This window comes from Penicillium angulare, assembly GCF_028827245.1.
Source record: "Penicillium angulare strain IBT 27051 chromosome Unknown utg000011l_segment0_segment0, whole genome shotgun sequence".
NCBI lineage: Eukaryota > Fungi > Ascomycota > Eurotiomycetes > Eurotiales > Aspergillaceae > Penicillium > Penicillium angulare.
Window position 1 is genome coordinate 454,066 of NW_026623170.1, and position 13,241 is coordinate 467,306.

General features: G+C 42.3%; 5 protein-coding genes across 5 annotated transcripts; 2 read left to right on the forward strand and 3 right to left on the reverse strand.

Moving 5' to 3' along the window:
* Positions 1-2,720: 2,720 nt before the first annotated feature.
* On the forward strand, positions 2,721-3,078 carry N7478_012336 (uncharacterized protein; the record flags this gene model as incomplete). The annotated part of the gene is made up of 2 exons (XM_056928550.1): positions 2,721-2,823; positions 2,861-3,078. 2 exons carry the CDS (start codon positions 2,721-2,723, stop codon positions 3,076-3,078), a joined length of 321 nt encoding a protein of 106 aa, XP_056773108.1.
* Positions 3,079-4,711: 1,633 nt separating this feature from the next.
* On the forward strand, positions 4,712-5,396 carry N7478_012337 (uncharacterized protein; the record flags this gene model as incomplete). The annotated part of the gene is made up of 2 exons (XM_056928551.1): positions 4,712-4,986; positions 5,024-5,396. The coding sequence occupies 2 exons, from the start codon at positions 4,712-4,714 to the stop codon at positions 5,394-5,396; spliced, it is 648 nt and encodes a 215-aa protein (XP_056773109.1).
* A 129-nt stretch (positions 5,397-5,525) lies between these two features.
* N7478_012338 (carbonic anhydrase) lies at positions 5,526-6,255 on the reverse strand (the record flags this gene model as incomplete). Its single annotated transcript, XM_056928552.1, has 2 exons — positions 5,526-6,063; positions 6,128-6,255. The coding sequence occupies 2 exons, from the start codon at positions 6,253-6,255 to the stop codon at positions 5,526-5,528; spliced, it is 666 nt and encodes a 221-aa protein (XP_056773110.1).
* A 3,682-nt stretch (positions 6,256-9,937) lies between these two features.
* On the reverse strand, positions 9,938-11,722 carry N7478_012339 (uncharacterized protein; the record flags this gene model as incomplete). The annotated part of the gene is made up of 2 exons (XM_056928553.1): positions 9,938-11,299; positions 11,354-11,722. The coding sequence occupies 2 exons, from the start codon at positions 11,720-11,722 to the stop codon at positions 9,938-9,940; spliced, it is 1,731 nt and encodes a 576-aa protein (XP_056773111.1).
* Positions 11,723-12,428: 706 nt separating this feature from the next.
* N7478_012340 (uncharacterized protein) lies at positions 12,429-13,142 on the reverse strand (the record flags this gene model as incomplete). The annotated part of the gene is made up of 1 exon (XM_056928554.1): positions 12,429-13,142. One exon carries the CDS (start codon positions 13,140-13,142, stop codon positions 12,429-12,431), a length of 714 nt encoding a protein of 237 aa, XP_056773112.1.
* Between the last annotated feature and the right edge of the window lie 99 nt (positions 13,143-13,241).

Genomic DNA, 13,241 nt, shown 5'->3' on the forward strand with positions numbered 1-13,241 from the left:
GAGTCAGCTGGAAAGGATATCATTTAGTAAGCTGAAAGTTATGCATTCGAAGTCCTAATATTAACCCTAGTAGCATTACCTGTGGCACTGTTTGTTGTTGTATTAAGGAAGTTATTGAGCAAAATGCAATAGTACCCGACATTGCTGACTATACCTATATAAGGAAACCCCTAGAGAATATATTAAAGAACCTCCAAAAGTTCCGGCGTATCTAGGTTATTACTATATTAAATACTCAAAATTTATAAGAGCGCTCTTAGGTAGAAAATCAGAATATAACCATCACCATAAATAGAATGACACTTAGATTTTCCGAGGAAAGCTTGGCTAGCAAGTCCATTAATATTCGTATGGGTAATCAAGGAGCTATACAGTTGAACATTACTAGTGGCTCCACCTGTCGGCCCAAGGTCCACTTCCAGGAGTCCTCCTACTCTAAGAATACGCGTACAAGCGACTCTAGCCGCCGAGTACTGGAAGATAGACAACGTGCTGCAAGTAAGCAAGACGATCGACAATCCGAAAGGACCGCTCACCAGTCTAGCCACCGACCAATCCGGTCTAGGGCTTACAACAAAAGATATCGGATCTAAATTTACTCTTAATTTCGCATTATATAGCATGTTGTCCACTAGTACAGCTCTCTTTTATTTTTAATATATAATTATAGAGATTAAATTCTCGCAAATCGGCAATACGCTCCTTTGCATACTGTCGGGCCGTCTTTTTAGACTAACCTTTGGCGATAAGGACTTTTATAATGCTAGAGGTTGTGATTATAGTACAAAACTTATCCCAGAGGAAGACAGCCATCTCATCAAGGTATAGGCCCGGTTTTGCCGACAGGTAGTCGCAGAGCGCGTCGATTATTAGCGGTATTACCGTTGGTTTGCGACCTATGCGAGTTAGGGATACGTACATGTTGCCGAACTGCCGCAAGTTTCTGTGAATATCTATAATCGTGACCTTGCTGCAGCTTCTTCGGCCATTTGAGTTATGGTTAGTGACTGGCTCTCTTTTATATTGTGGATAAGATGCAGCTTTAAGAGGAGAAGCCTTGGAGCCATATTGCTAGCTTAACGTAGGATGCGCGCTTAAGAGTTGTGTATAGAGGATGATCCTCGTTGCTAGGTACTAGGGGAGAAGAAGGGGGTAGAGTGGTATCATACGTAGAGGAGTTTCGTGTAAATTACACTAAGGGAGGTAGGTCCCGGCGCGTCATGTAAAATACGGTTCCTATTTTAATTAAGAACCAGGGGATCGATGTAATTACTATATTCTGGATTAGCGTGTTTCAAGCTAAGGTTCGGGAATTAAGATCAAAGAGTGTAGAGGTAAATCTGATTTCGAATACTACTGTAAGCGATCCTGAATCTCGTCTTGCCATGTCCACTGAAGCCTCATTCCGGCCGGGAGTTGCCTCCAGTCTATTTGCCATAGGAACCATACTTTCCACCGATACTGTCTTGAAGATCCTTTGTCGTAAAATCTCCGGGAGGAGTTCTGGATTTGTAGCATATACCTTCACCATAAACCGAAACTGAAGCTTTACATGTTGAATCTCTCTTGCATGCATCAGCGCATAGCTGCCAAATTTTGATACAGTACTTCCAGAACTTGGTGTCACCACCAACATGCTTTTGTTTCCGCCGGTGGTGAATACAGAACATTATGATCATAATTTACATATAGCTGTCTCGTAGAGTGTATGAGCGTTACACGCTAGACGAGACCAGTCATCTTTGTCGCGCCTCGCCGCCGTTCATGTTATCTCTTGGGGTTAAACCGATGCGATCGACCTCCGATACGTAACAAATGTGGGCCAAATGATGATCTTAATCGGTCTGTCCCGTCAGCAATGGGTTAGCTGGGAAGACCCGGCATGAAGACAGCTATCCTTCTCAATTTATCAGTAAGACCGACTTTATTCCGACCTTTTTCATATACATAGTTCTATTTCATCTATTTTCTGGGCATCCGCACCCGTCTTTTAACCCAACGGTAGCCCTTGAACTCGCGTCTCACATGACTTCATTGATAATTATGAAGTTGCGAACATTGCTATTTAGCAAAACGGGTAGTGCTTGCCTTGTGCAAGATTTGAACAAAGGGCTGCGTGGATGCCGCCATCTAATTGAATTATTAGAGTTTTCAATTTTAGGGACCGAGTGACTTTTCGATTCGGTGATGTCGGAGCCGAAGGAGCTCAGTTTAACTTTATACTATATACCCGCATTTTTTAGTATTTGGAACCAAAATTGCAGGGAATCCCCGGATGCGCTGCAGCAGTTCTAATTGGAAGCAATCCCGAGTTATGTACACCGGAACTGCAGGATTGGCATCAGGTTTTGAGGATCCTGCGCGCGAAATGATACGTAACTTACGCGGGACATGACTCGTCTCTTGCAGGAGATACAAAAACCATATCTAGATAAATACTGAATACGCCAGCTTATGACAAGATAGCTCCTTTCCAATCTTTACACCTTCATTTTTTAATACATATCATGAATTCTCCGTCATCCAAACAGCAACAGCTAGGAAAAGGGAAGAGGGACGTTTCACCCGAGATATACTCAGACAAGAGTCCTTGTTACGGGACTTCTTCATCGCAGCGACTTTCTCCAGTCAACGTAAATTCAGCAATTCTTTATCTTAGAATTCGACGGGAGCTAATTATTCGGGAAATAGAAGCAGGGGCAAATTGACCAGTGGTCAGAATGTGTCGAAGCACATGTGCACGTCTCATTCAGTGGATTGGCACTAGAAATTCAGACCTTGAGAGAAGAGAGCCTTCAACTCAAGGCACAGGCCACACATATGGTGAGACATTGCCAAAAAATAGAGGCACGTTTCACAGCCTGCCAGAAAGAGAATCAGCGGCTGGAGAGAATGAACACGCTGATGGAAAGGCTCCTTCGGCGAGAACGCCAGAAAAATGGGTATTTACTTAATCGTTGTGCCGGCCAAGAAGGCATGCTGTCTTCATTCCGCAAAGACCTTCCCAGCGTCCAAAACGGCATGTCTAGCCTTCTGGAGACCTGGGAGGATATCGGATACACAAGAGCAAAGCAATAACTTTTTACCTTCAATAGTCCGCAGTTTAATTCTCTATCAACTATCCTTCTCTTCATAATTCCCTGCGCTAGTTTCATTTGTTGGTAGGTAGATAATACTCGATGCTATACATCTTGCATAATATTATAGAAATATTTGAGCTCGAGGAGCTTAAGCGCGTGATCGAATTTGAAGATTTCATATATGACTTAAATGCATCAAGCGATGTTCATCCAAAATAATCTAGGTTTGCGCAGGTAATACAACGCTTATATCCATCTCCTTCAATGCCGCATACTTCTGTTTTCTAAGTATCTTCTAAGAGGCCAAAAATCTTTTAACAATTTGAAACTATTGGGCCTCTAATCCTTCTTAGTGCTTAGGAGGCTAAGATGTTCCCGAATGTTCCTTAACTCCTTCAGTCGGTGCTCCTCGCCCTCCTGCAATAGCTGGAGATGCTCGGCCTTGAGTTGTTTGAATTCATCCTCTAATTTGTGATGCCAAGGGTACAGGACACAAACTTGGAAGCAAAAGGCCGAGCTTGCAATCACAAAGTTCGTTAGAGAAAACCCGCGAGTTATAATCATAGTATTCGCCTGATGCAAAGGCGGAGCCCTGGAAGATCAAATTGGTTGGTTGTGCTGGCTGCAGCTTATTAATGGATGTCAACGGAAAGACTTATGAATGTGACGACAATTACCTAGGGACCTGATGGGATAAACTTGGATGAATATATCTTAAACCCTGAATCGAAGAATGTTTTCACGGAAACGACGAAGGGACAAATAGCAGGAACTTGACTCGAATTTGGAATCTAAAACAAAAGAAAGTTCAAGCACAGGAATACTCACGAGGTTAGCTAGTCACGTGTGCCCAGTTCCCGGAAGTTCGGTATTTCGTGATAAAGTAGTTTTGGAGGCATTCTGATCTACCGGACCATGAAACGCACCGGCGTATTGCTGATATATTTAATGATTGCATGTTTGATTGAAGTAGACTGTTAGCAGATATCATTCACAACATCGTTTTATTTACCCCATTTAGACCCAAGGGTTGCTGAAAATCCAGTAAATCTTATCCTTTTTACTCAGTCCTTGTATAAACGTAAGGGGGTCTTTACAAACCGGTTCGTGTGGTTGTAACCTTTGGGGTGGCGGCACCTTGTCCGTGCCCCATGCATACCACAGGCGCCGGGACGATGTTTCGGCCGAAACGGCAGTTTCTCGGAGCCAAAAAGCTGTTGCGGCTGTTCAACCAATGATTAGAGCCTGCGTGGCCCACACCACCATACTTACTCGTGTCTATGCCGATCTGTGAGCGACGATCAAACTCTAATTGGCTGCTGGATTACATCAAATAAGCACATTTCGGCCAAGCCTTTTTCCTCTTGTTGAAAAGGTACGGAGCACATACAAAGTGAGCGGTTGAAAACCTTTGGGAAGGACTCCTAACTCGCTGACCAGTACAGTATTTGAATTTTTATGACAGAAGCCCACTCTGGTGAACCTTCAAAGGTTTTCACTAGCCGTCATTAATGTTTTGCCGTCGAATTCTTGTTGCAACTTGGCAAAATACCTTTCTACTATCCACGACCCGACGGCTCTTTCCGAGAGCATACCATAGCATCACTGCTCACCCTTTGGGACCTTCTATCATGAGCGAAACACGACTCAGCAGGGTGACAACTGAGCCTCTTGAGGCAAACTACATCCCAAGCCTTCATCAGGCAACTCAACAAGTGCTTTGGATTGGATGCTCCGATAGCGATCTCAGGGAATCCTGCGTCTTCAATCTTCTTGGCGGCGAGCTACTCGTGCTTAGAAATATTGGCAATATGATCATTGATGGCGACCTGTCCTCCGAGACTGCGATAAAACATGCTGTCGTTGACCTCCAGGTAGCCATTGATCTCGAACAGCTTCATAATTCGTTTGTGTTAACACTATAAAGGTGAGACATATCGTAGTTTGCGGCCATTATGGGTGTGGCATCGTGAAAGCAGCTTCAAGAGATGGGTTAAATGGTCCGTGGTTGTGGTAAGTGACCTGTCTCTACCTAAGATATTCACATGGTCACTGATTAACGGTCATTATAGCAAGCTCAATTCTCTCTATGCTGCGCACGAAGAAGACATCAATAAAGCCCCGGTGATAGAACGTGATCGCTGTTTTGTCGAGTTAAACATTCTTGATCAATTGCGTTCGTTACGCAAATTTACTGAAGTAACCGATGCGATTAGGAAGAGGCACTTGCAAATCCATGGGCTGGTATATGACACAAAAGCTGACAAGGCCTATCGGGTGTTGGAAGGTCTGCGAAACTCTCAGCATATGGCTTAGAATTAGAAGACAATCCAAAAGATTAGCTCCGTTTTGGTTGAGAACTGATGCTTATAATCTATTTATGCCTTAGTGTTTAAGATTTTGGGGAGCTTAATGTGGGCTAGCACTTGAAGATTGTGGCTTTGATTACTTGCGATTGAGATCCGACGACAGACTATAGATCTTCTTCACCTCCTCCAACAACCCCTCAAAATCGATCTTGAGGTCTTTGAGTAGACCGTCGCGTAGATCAAAAACCCATCCATGAACGATGGGAAACTGATAATCTCGGTAGCTTTGCTGGACAGCAGCGGTCTTGATGATATTCCTGCAGGATTCCACCACATTGAGCTCGATCAATCGATTATATCTCGAGCTTTCGTCAGCTATTTCGTCCAGTTCCTTCTCATGCAGGCGATACACGTCGCGAATGTTTCGGAGCCATGGGTTAAGTAACCCCAAGTCAGCCGGTGTTAATGCCGCTTTGACTCCTCCACAATTGTAGTGGCCGCACACAATGATGTGTTTGACCTGCAAGTGCCGCACAGCATAGTTGATCACGGACATGACGTTAAGGTCGACATTGGGTACTAGATTGGCGATATTACGGTGAACGAAAACCTCGCCAGCCTCCAGACCCATAATCTCGTTGGCAGGAACACGGCTATCGCTACAGCCTATGTATCTGGATATCGTCAGATGAATTAAATGGTGACCATTTTGACGATGGGAATGAATCCTTAGCTCACAGGTAGTCAGGTGATTGCCCTGCAGCAAGCTTGTCAAAAAAGGCGGGGTCCGCGCCCTTCTTCGACAAGACCCATTTCTTGTTATTTTTGAAGATGTGTTCGAGCGACTGCTGGCTATATCGGCTCATATTGATTTTAGAGGCCAACCCGTTATGTTAGCAAAGTGAGTGAGTAGTTATCCAGGGTTTGTCAGGAGAGCAGGGGATATTGAGGGGTCGTGCCTTTGTAAGCACGTACTTCAGCATCCACCATTTCCGGAGAGGGGATAGTTATTGGGAATGATGACGTGGGGCGGCGTGGTTGCAGCTGTCTAGCTGTGACAAGTGACAAACTTAGGCCAGCGTAATAAATTAATTCGGTGTCGTACGGTACAAAGGCTCCACTGGAGATATTATTTCGGAACGGTCCCGAGGTAATTTAGCAATTCTTGGCACTGTGGCTGGAGAAAAAAATGATGGTGACACTGATTTCTGGAAGTACTGTACCAACTCCAGGGAATTTTCCTAATATCATGGGGATTTCAGAAGGAATAGATGAAGCTATATATACAGCAAGAAGACCAAGTTGATTGGAAGTTGATTGGAAATCAACTTGATGCTTCGTATAGATATCTCAGGACTTAATTCCGATGATGCGGCTTGGTTCCTGATCTGCACCAACCTTATATCACAACAAGAGCTTAGTTCCCAGTTAGTTCAATTCCAATGTCCCTGGAGACTTCAGTGTAGAACAACCTTACAAAGTCCATAGAGGCTTGGCTTCAGGAGAGCCCCTGTGATGTGATGAGCTTCACTCATATATCTTCCAAAGGACAATAGATAAGCGACCTATCATTGGCTTTCATACTTGGCCTTCCAGTTGGCATCTAGTTCATCTTTCTCCCGCTGCTGACAAGTCTTTTTCTTAATATCTAGCTTGTCCTTCTCCCGTTTGCAAGACTTTTTCTCCGTGTCTAGCCCATCCCTCTCCCGAGAGCAGGTCTGAAGTTTGGTATCAAGAACGTCCTTCTCACGCTGACATGCCTTACTCTTGGCGTCAATTAGTCTATAGTAAGATTTATAGAATAATAACTAGCTAATATAAATAGATAGTGTAGTTCTTAAAGTTATTATATATAATTATTTCCTTAGAACTTTCTATTATAACTAATATATGATAACAAATAAAAAGAAATACTCCTAGAAGTATCTAAAAATAAATAGGGAAAGTAGTATGTAATAAGACCTATAGAGTAATAAGTAATTAATCTTAATTCCAGGGGACACACTCCTCGATCACAGCGTGGATCACCCGCAGAAATACACTAAATTCCAACCCCAGCCGGTTCACGGTAGCCCGTTTCAGTAGCCGGAGTTACATGTTTTCGGTAATAAACTTAGTAAGTTTTTCAGTATCTATAACTTACCAGTTCCTAAACTTTTACAACATAAACGAAGGGATTTCGACGTCCAAAAGCATCCGTATCAGCCAATAATCTAAGCCATATTCAATATCATCCGCAAGCCTATAGGCAACAAGCCAGTTAACAAGACTCCTACTAATATATATAAGATCTAAAATAGATAATTATACTTCCTCACTATATTACTACTTCTATATTGTTATACCCTTCTCTATAATTATCTCTATTTCTAATTCATCTATAATTACAATAAAATCTTTACCTATAGATATAATTCTTACTTCTATATCTCTCTATATAGTATAGTAAGTATTTATATTACCTACTATAATATACTTATCTTACTATATCTAGATCTCCTATCGTAAAATAAAGAATAGCTTTAATCTACTCCTTAGCTATTTATAGAGATAATAAATATAAATATCTATCTATTTACTAGCCTTTTTCCTACATAAATTCAAAATCTAGTAGTCACAGCTCATAAATTAGTTAGACTAGATTAATAGATCAATATTTTTAGATACCTACATCGCAACACCTAGAAACTCTCCCTCCCTAATAGAGAAGTATAATAGTTAGAACTATGTCACGAGATTCCTGAATCCCTTCGGGTACGATTCGGGTACGATTCATGGCCGCTCCGCGGGCGAATCTACCTCGATACACCCGCTAATGCATGACTGCCCTAAGCCCTAGCAAGCTCTAGCAATATTAAAACGCACGAACAATAGCTACGATTCTTGTCCTGCAAGAATCAATTCTGTGTATCAACTGTTCTATTTGATCTCTACTATCCGATATCCTTGCCTAGTCACAGGTCTCTAGCCTGACAACTTAGTAACCATTACAAACTACCCTAACGCCAATTAGTATATAGTATTAGAGAAAATATTTTACTATAGGTCTTATACTATAATCACATCTACATCTAATACCTTCCAATCACAAAGAAACAACTACATCACCCCTATATTATAGTTCACGTTATACTAGATAACTTAGAATTAATTCATTTTTCCCACAAGGGGCTCCATAAGATATCAGAGTGGCCTTTTAGGTCATATATCTCTCCTACTTCAAAGATTACCTCATCGATTTAGGCTAAGGCCTGCGTAACAAGCTCAGTAGGCATCCGATACAGCAATATAGACTCCTCGGGGCGTTAGCTGAGCCCACGCAGCTAGGCGTCAGAGGATTATACAATTAGATCAGTTTAAAAGCTTAAGACCTCTACTCTACTACCTAATTTCTACTATTATCTTCTACTGATTAAAAAACTTATTTATTCTATTTACTTGAAAATTTTAGCTAAAGGATATACTTAAAAGAAATTTATTAATTTATATCAATATGATGTAATAGAATAAATCAAAACTTAATTAATAGTTTTTATATTATATTATTTTATAATATATATTATAACTAACTATCTAAGAAAAGATAGGGACTAATAAATATAGTAAGGATAAGCTAAAATCAATCAACGAGATAGAGAATAAAAAGGATTCTAAAGAATTAAAATACTTATAAAATGGTATATAATTATACTTTATTTTATATATATTATAACTTAATTTAAGATTAGTTTCTTTAATTAATATTCTCCATTTAAAGCTTATCTAGAAATATAATATCTTATATTTAGCTTAGGGTTATCTCTATAATTATCTAGTTTTAAAAGAAATAAATATATAATACTACCATTTTATTTACTAGAAATTCTTCTACTAAATCCGCTGAATAGGTTTCCCAAAACCGGAGAAGCTAATCGAAAATCCATCACATTCATTTCGCGGAGAAGAATTAGAAACAATTAAGATATTCCCCATGTAAAGAGTTAATACATATATCAACTCGGTAGAGACTGTTGAATACCAACTTATTTTCAACTTTGTTGTCCAAGACTACGACGGTGGCCATGATGTCCACAGGCCTACAAGATATGGCCAGAACAGGATATCTCAAGGGAGGCATCTAATCTGATGGTATCCCCATCCGATGCGAGATTCGCAATTGCGGATTCCAAGGTCGTCAAGGCGATTCACAGCCTTGGAACACATAGTGGGCCACTGACTGGAACATTGGATGGTCAAGTACTAGTATATGCAACTTGAACTCGCTGGGTTATTTCCAAGTAAAGGCCAAGTAAAATTTGCGAACCCCTTGCTTCAATCAATTTTATAGCGAATGCTGTTTTTACGTCTTCTTTGTAGACAGTATTGGGGTCCCTTCGTTCCAAAAATAATTATTAAAGATTAAAAGCTGAGGGGAACTCAAAAATGAAAATGGTTATTTACTCTGGCATCTAAAAGAGCCCAATTATTGCGGACTTCAAGTTGAAGCTGATGATGTAGTATGCTTCATAAACTTCCAACACATCAATGATTAATTCGTTCACAGAGTCATTATCTCAGCAAATTCAGAAGATACCCACAAGCCAACGTCGAATAGTGCAAAATTTCCTTTACTTCATCAACGTGCTTCAAGCTGATATTGATTACCCTCCCGTTGTTTAGTAAATCAGTGACCTCCAAATCTGACAGGATGGCCGCATCCTTGGATCCACGATTTTTTGTCTGTTCAGTTGTAAAGTACAGCCAGCGTCCCTCAGAGCATGGAATCCAGTAGCACCACTTCACTTCAATGCCATTGTCTTTAAGCGCTACACTGCCTTGAGGTAGTGAGCCACCACGAGGTAAATGAATCAAGTCAACGCCTTCTTCCGAATCAATCTCAGGTATCGCATTGAGCGGGCGTGTAGAAAGTGCCCGGGCGGCAGGTATAGAGATGACGCCTGTGGGAGTATTAAGGACGATGATACAAGTGTCATAAAAATCGAATCCACCTTCCTTGCATCCAAATACCCACGATGCACTTGAAAGAACGGTATCGGGGATAACGCCGCAAATTGAGAGACTAACGTTCTTATCTCCAGGAGATGCAGGGTATACTGATTGAAGATTTTCCACCCTCTCCGGCATAAGAATGTCGTCTTCATAACTAAGTGGCGATCGAGGGTGAAGTTGTATTTGGTATTTTGATAGTGTGTAAACAAGATGACGTATCCTGGCTCTGTCTTGCACATCCACCTTGCCCCAAGGCTTGCCTTCTAGGCCAACATGATACTGACCTTCTCGGTTGCTAAGAAAGTAGTAAAGCGCAGACCGTGTACTGAGCCATAGGGCCTGGAATGCAACCCAGATCAAGAAGGCCTCGTTGCTGGTATACTGACTAAGCGCGAAGTATGTAGTGCCAACAGTAGCGATGCCGACAAAAACACCAAAGCCCCAGATAATTCTCCAAAGAACATGAACACGCACACTCTTGGGTATCCCAAGCAGAATCTTGCGATCTCCTCCCGGTGAAGAGCATGTTGGGAGAGTACCAGTAATTATGTCCACCTCCGACTTTCGGGAAGATCCCCATAGACTATGAAGCCGCAAGATGAGGGCAGCGGAGAAGAAGAATGACCAAGTAGAGAGACTCACCCAAGCCAGCATATGAGCATCAGACCTCCAGAGGAGGGTAAACTCCCCTAGCTTTCCCACCGCTGAGAGAGCAAGAAGACCCCAGTCGAGATAAGTATACCACGAAGCATATCTCTTATCCCGCCATGGGTCCTCGACAAAAGAGTAAACTTTCAGATCGTCACCAGGGAGGCTGAAAGGGATACAGTTCAAAATATGGATCGTGCGCTGGTTAAACACATATACGAATCGACGTTTGGAGTCCATCGGGGAATCTTTCATGTCCGCAGTTCTAGCATTCTATGAAAGATTAGGATATGACTCCAGAAAGTAAGAGGAAAAGAGCATCCAAACCCTCATTTCACACTCAACGGCTGTTGCAGGCTCTTTGCGATCTTGAAACCTGAAAGCTGCATCGGTGTTCTGGAACAACCCTACCACAGCATCTGACTTGGCATTGCTAACGCCCATACTTTCGCGGAGCCAGCCCGGAGTTGTAGTCGCGATGAATAGTCGCACCACCGGGATGGCCCCGAAAACAGTCATCATTGCCCATACTAGGCCAGCAGGTCCTTTGTCGCCCAGTGCAAGCGATTCTGCGGCGGTTGACCCGATCAACGATGTTAGGGCGGCAACTTCAATCAAATTGCCGCCAAAGCTGACGGATGACAGGGCCCCTTTGATCTTCGTGAGCTGCGTCGAGTTCGATATAGAATTCTCCATTGTTCCAAGTTGTTTTCAATGCATTTAGATGAATTCGAATGGCGGGTTCGTGGAAGTTGAAGAAGCCTCATCAATTTGATGAAGGAATGATTTACAATGCTTTATTTGGATATTTTGACAGGGTCCATGCTTTGGTCTCTTTGCATACGCCGCATGTGCCAATACGAGGTACAAGTACGGGCTGTGCTGTTTGGGTCTTGATGAAACCCTGTCTTTTTAGTCTTTCCATTGCATGTGAACTTCTACTACTACTGTTTAAAATACCATTCTATAGACTTTGGCTAGTAGGCAGTCAATTTGGTACTGAAATAATAATCACACGTACAATAACAACTAAGTCGTTAACTTCTGCTACCTCTAGAGCTCCTAGGCGTCATCTTTTGTAGCAGCCTGGTACTCTCAAACACCCAGGCATGAAATGGCGCATCGAGAATAAGCAATGTACAAGGTAATTGGCTTATTAAAGAAGCAGCTGATATCTTCGAGGTGACTGACAAGGCTTTCTTGCCCGTGAACCAATCGCTTCCCGAGCTGGCACCCTTGTCGTCGCTTATTTTTACCAGGGATGTGATCATGAAGCAAGCCCATTTATTACTTCAAAACGGCTGAATAAACAAACATGTATTAGTACACGGTACAAGGAAAAGAAGCTTTGTGTAAGATTAATCTAAAAAATTTAATATTTTTCCATGTTTATTGCCAAGATCTACTGCGGGGGGCTGTCATAATCATCGTGAAACAGAATAGTCCCCCAATTTGGAACATTGAATCGTTTCCCTCCAAGTGTATCAACCAATGCGTCTATCTGCTCTGTTTCTTGATCACTCATTTCAAAGCAGCCGTGCAGATTACCAGCGATCCTCGTGGGGTTGATGCTTTTAGGAATGACGCTCCATCCTTTCCGCACGCCCCAACTCAGTAACACATTGCCCGAGCTACAACCCCTTTTCGTTGAAATCTCATTGACCACTGTATCTTCATGTAACGTACTGCCACTTCCGCCCAGGGGGCCAAAAGCAGTTTGATGAATGCCATGCTGAACACAGAATTTATTCAGCCTCTTCTGTGGCAATAACGGTTGGATCTCCGTCTGGTTAACAGCAGGAACAACTTTGGAGCTTTTTAGCAATTTTTCAAGATTTAAAGATGAAAAATTTGCAACTCCAATAGCCTTGACCTTTCCGGTTTGTAGGAGCTTCTCCATCTCCCTCCATGTGTCGGTGAAATCCCAATCTGGATCATGAACTGTACGGTCCTCTTTCCCGTAGGTCTCTGGGCCAGCCGTAGGGAGTGTGACAGGCCAATGCATTAAGTAAAGGTCTACATAATCCAAACAGAGGTCGTCGAGTGACTTTTGAAGTGCAGTGGTGACTCGACGATGATCAGAAGACCAGCTGCAGCGATGGTGAGACTTTGGCATTGGGATATCCAAGGATGTATAGTGTAATGCAGGTGTCTTACAGCTTGGTTGTCACAAAATACTCGTTTCTTGGAACATTTATGCTCTTCAAAACTTGAC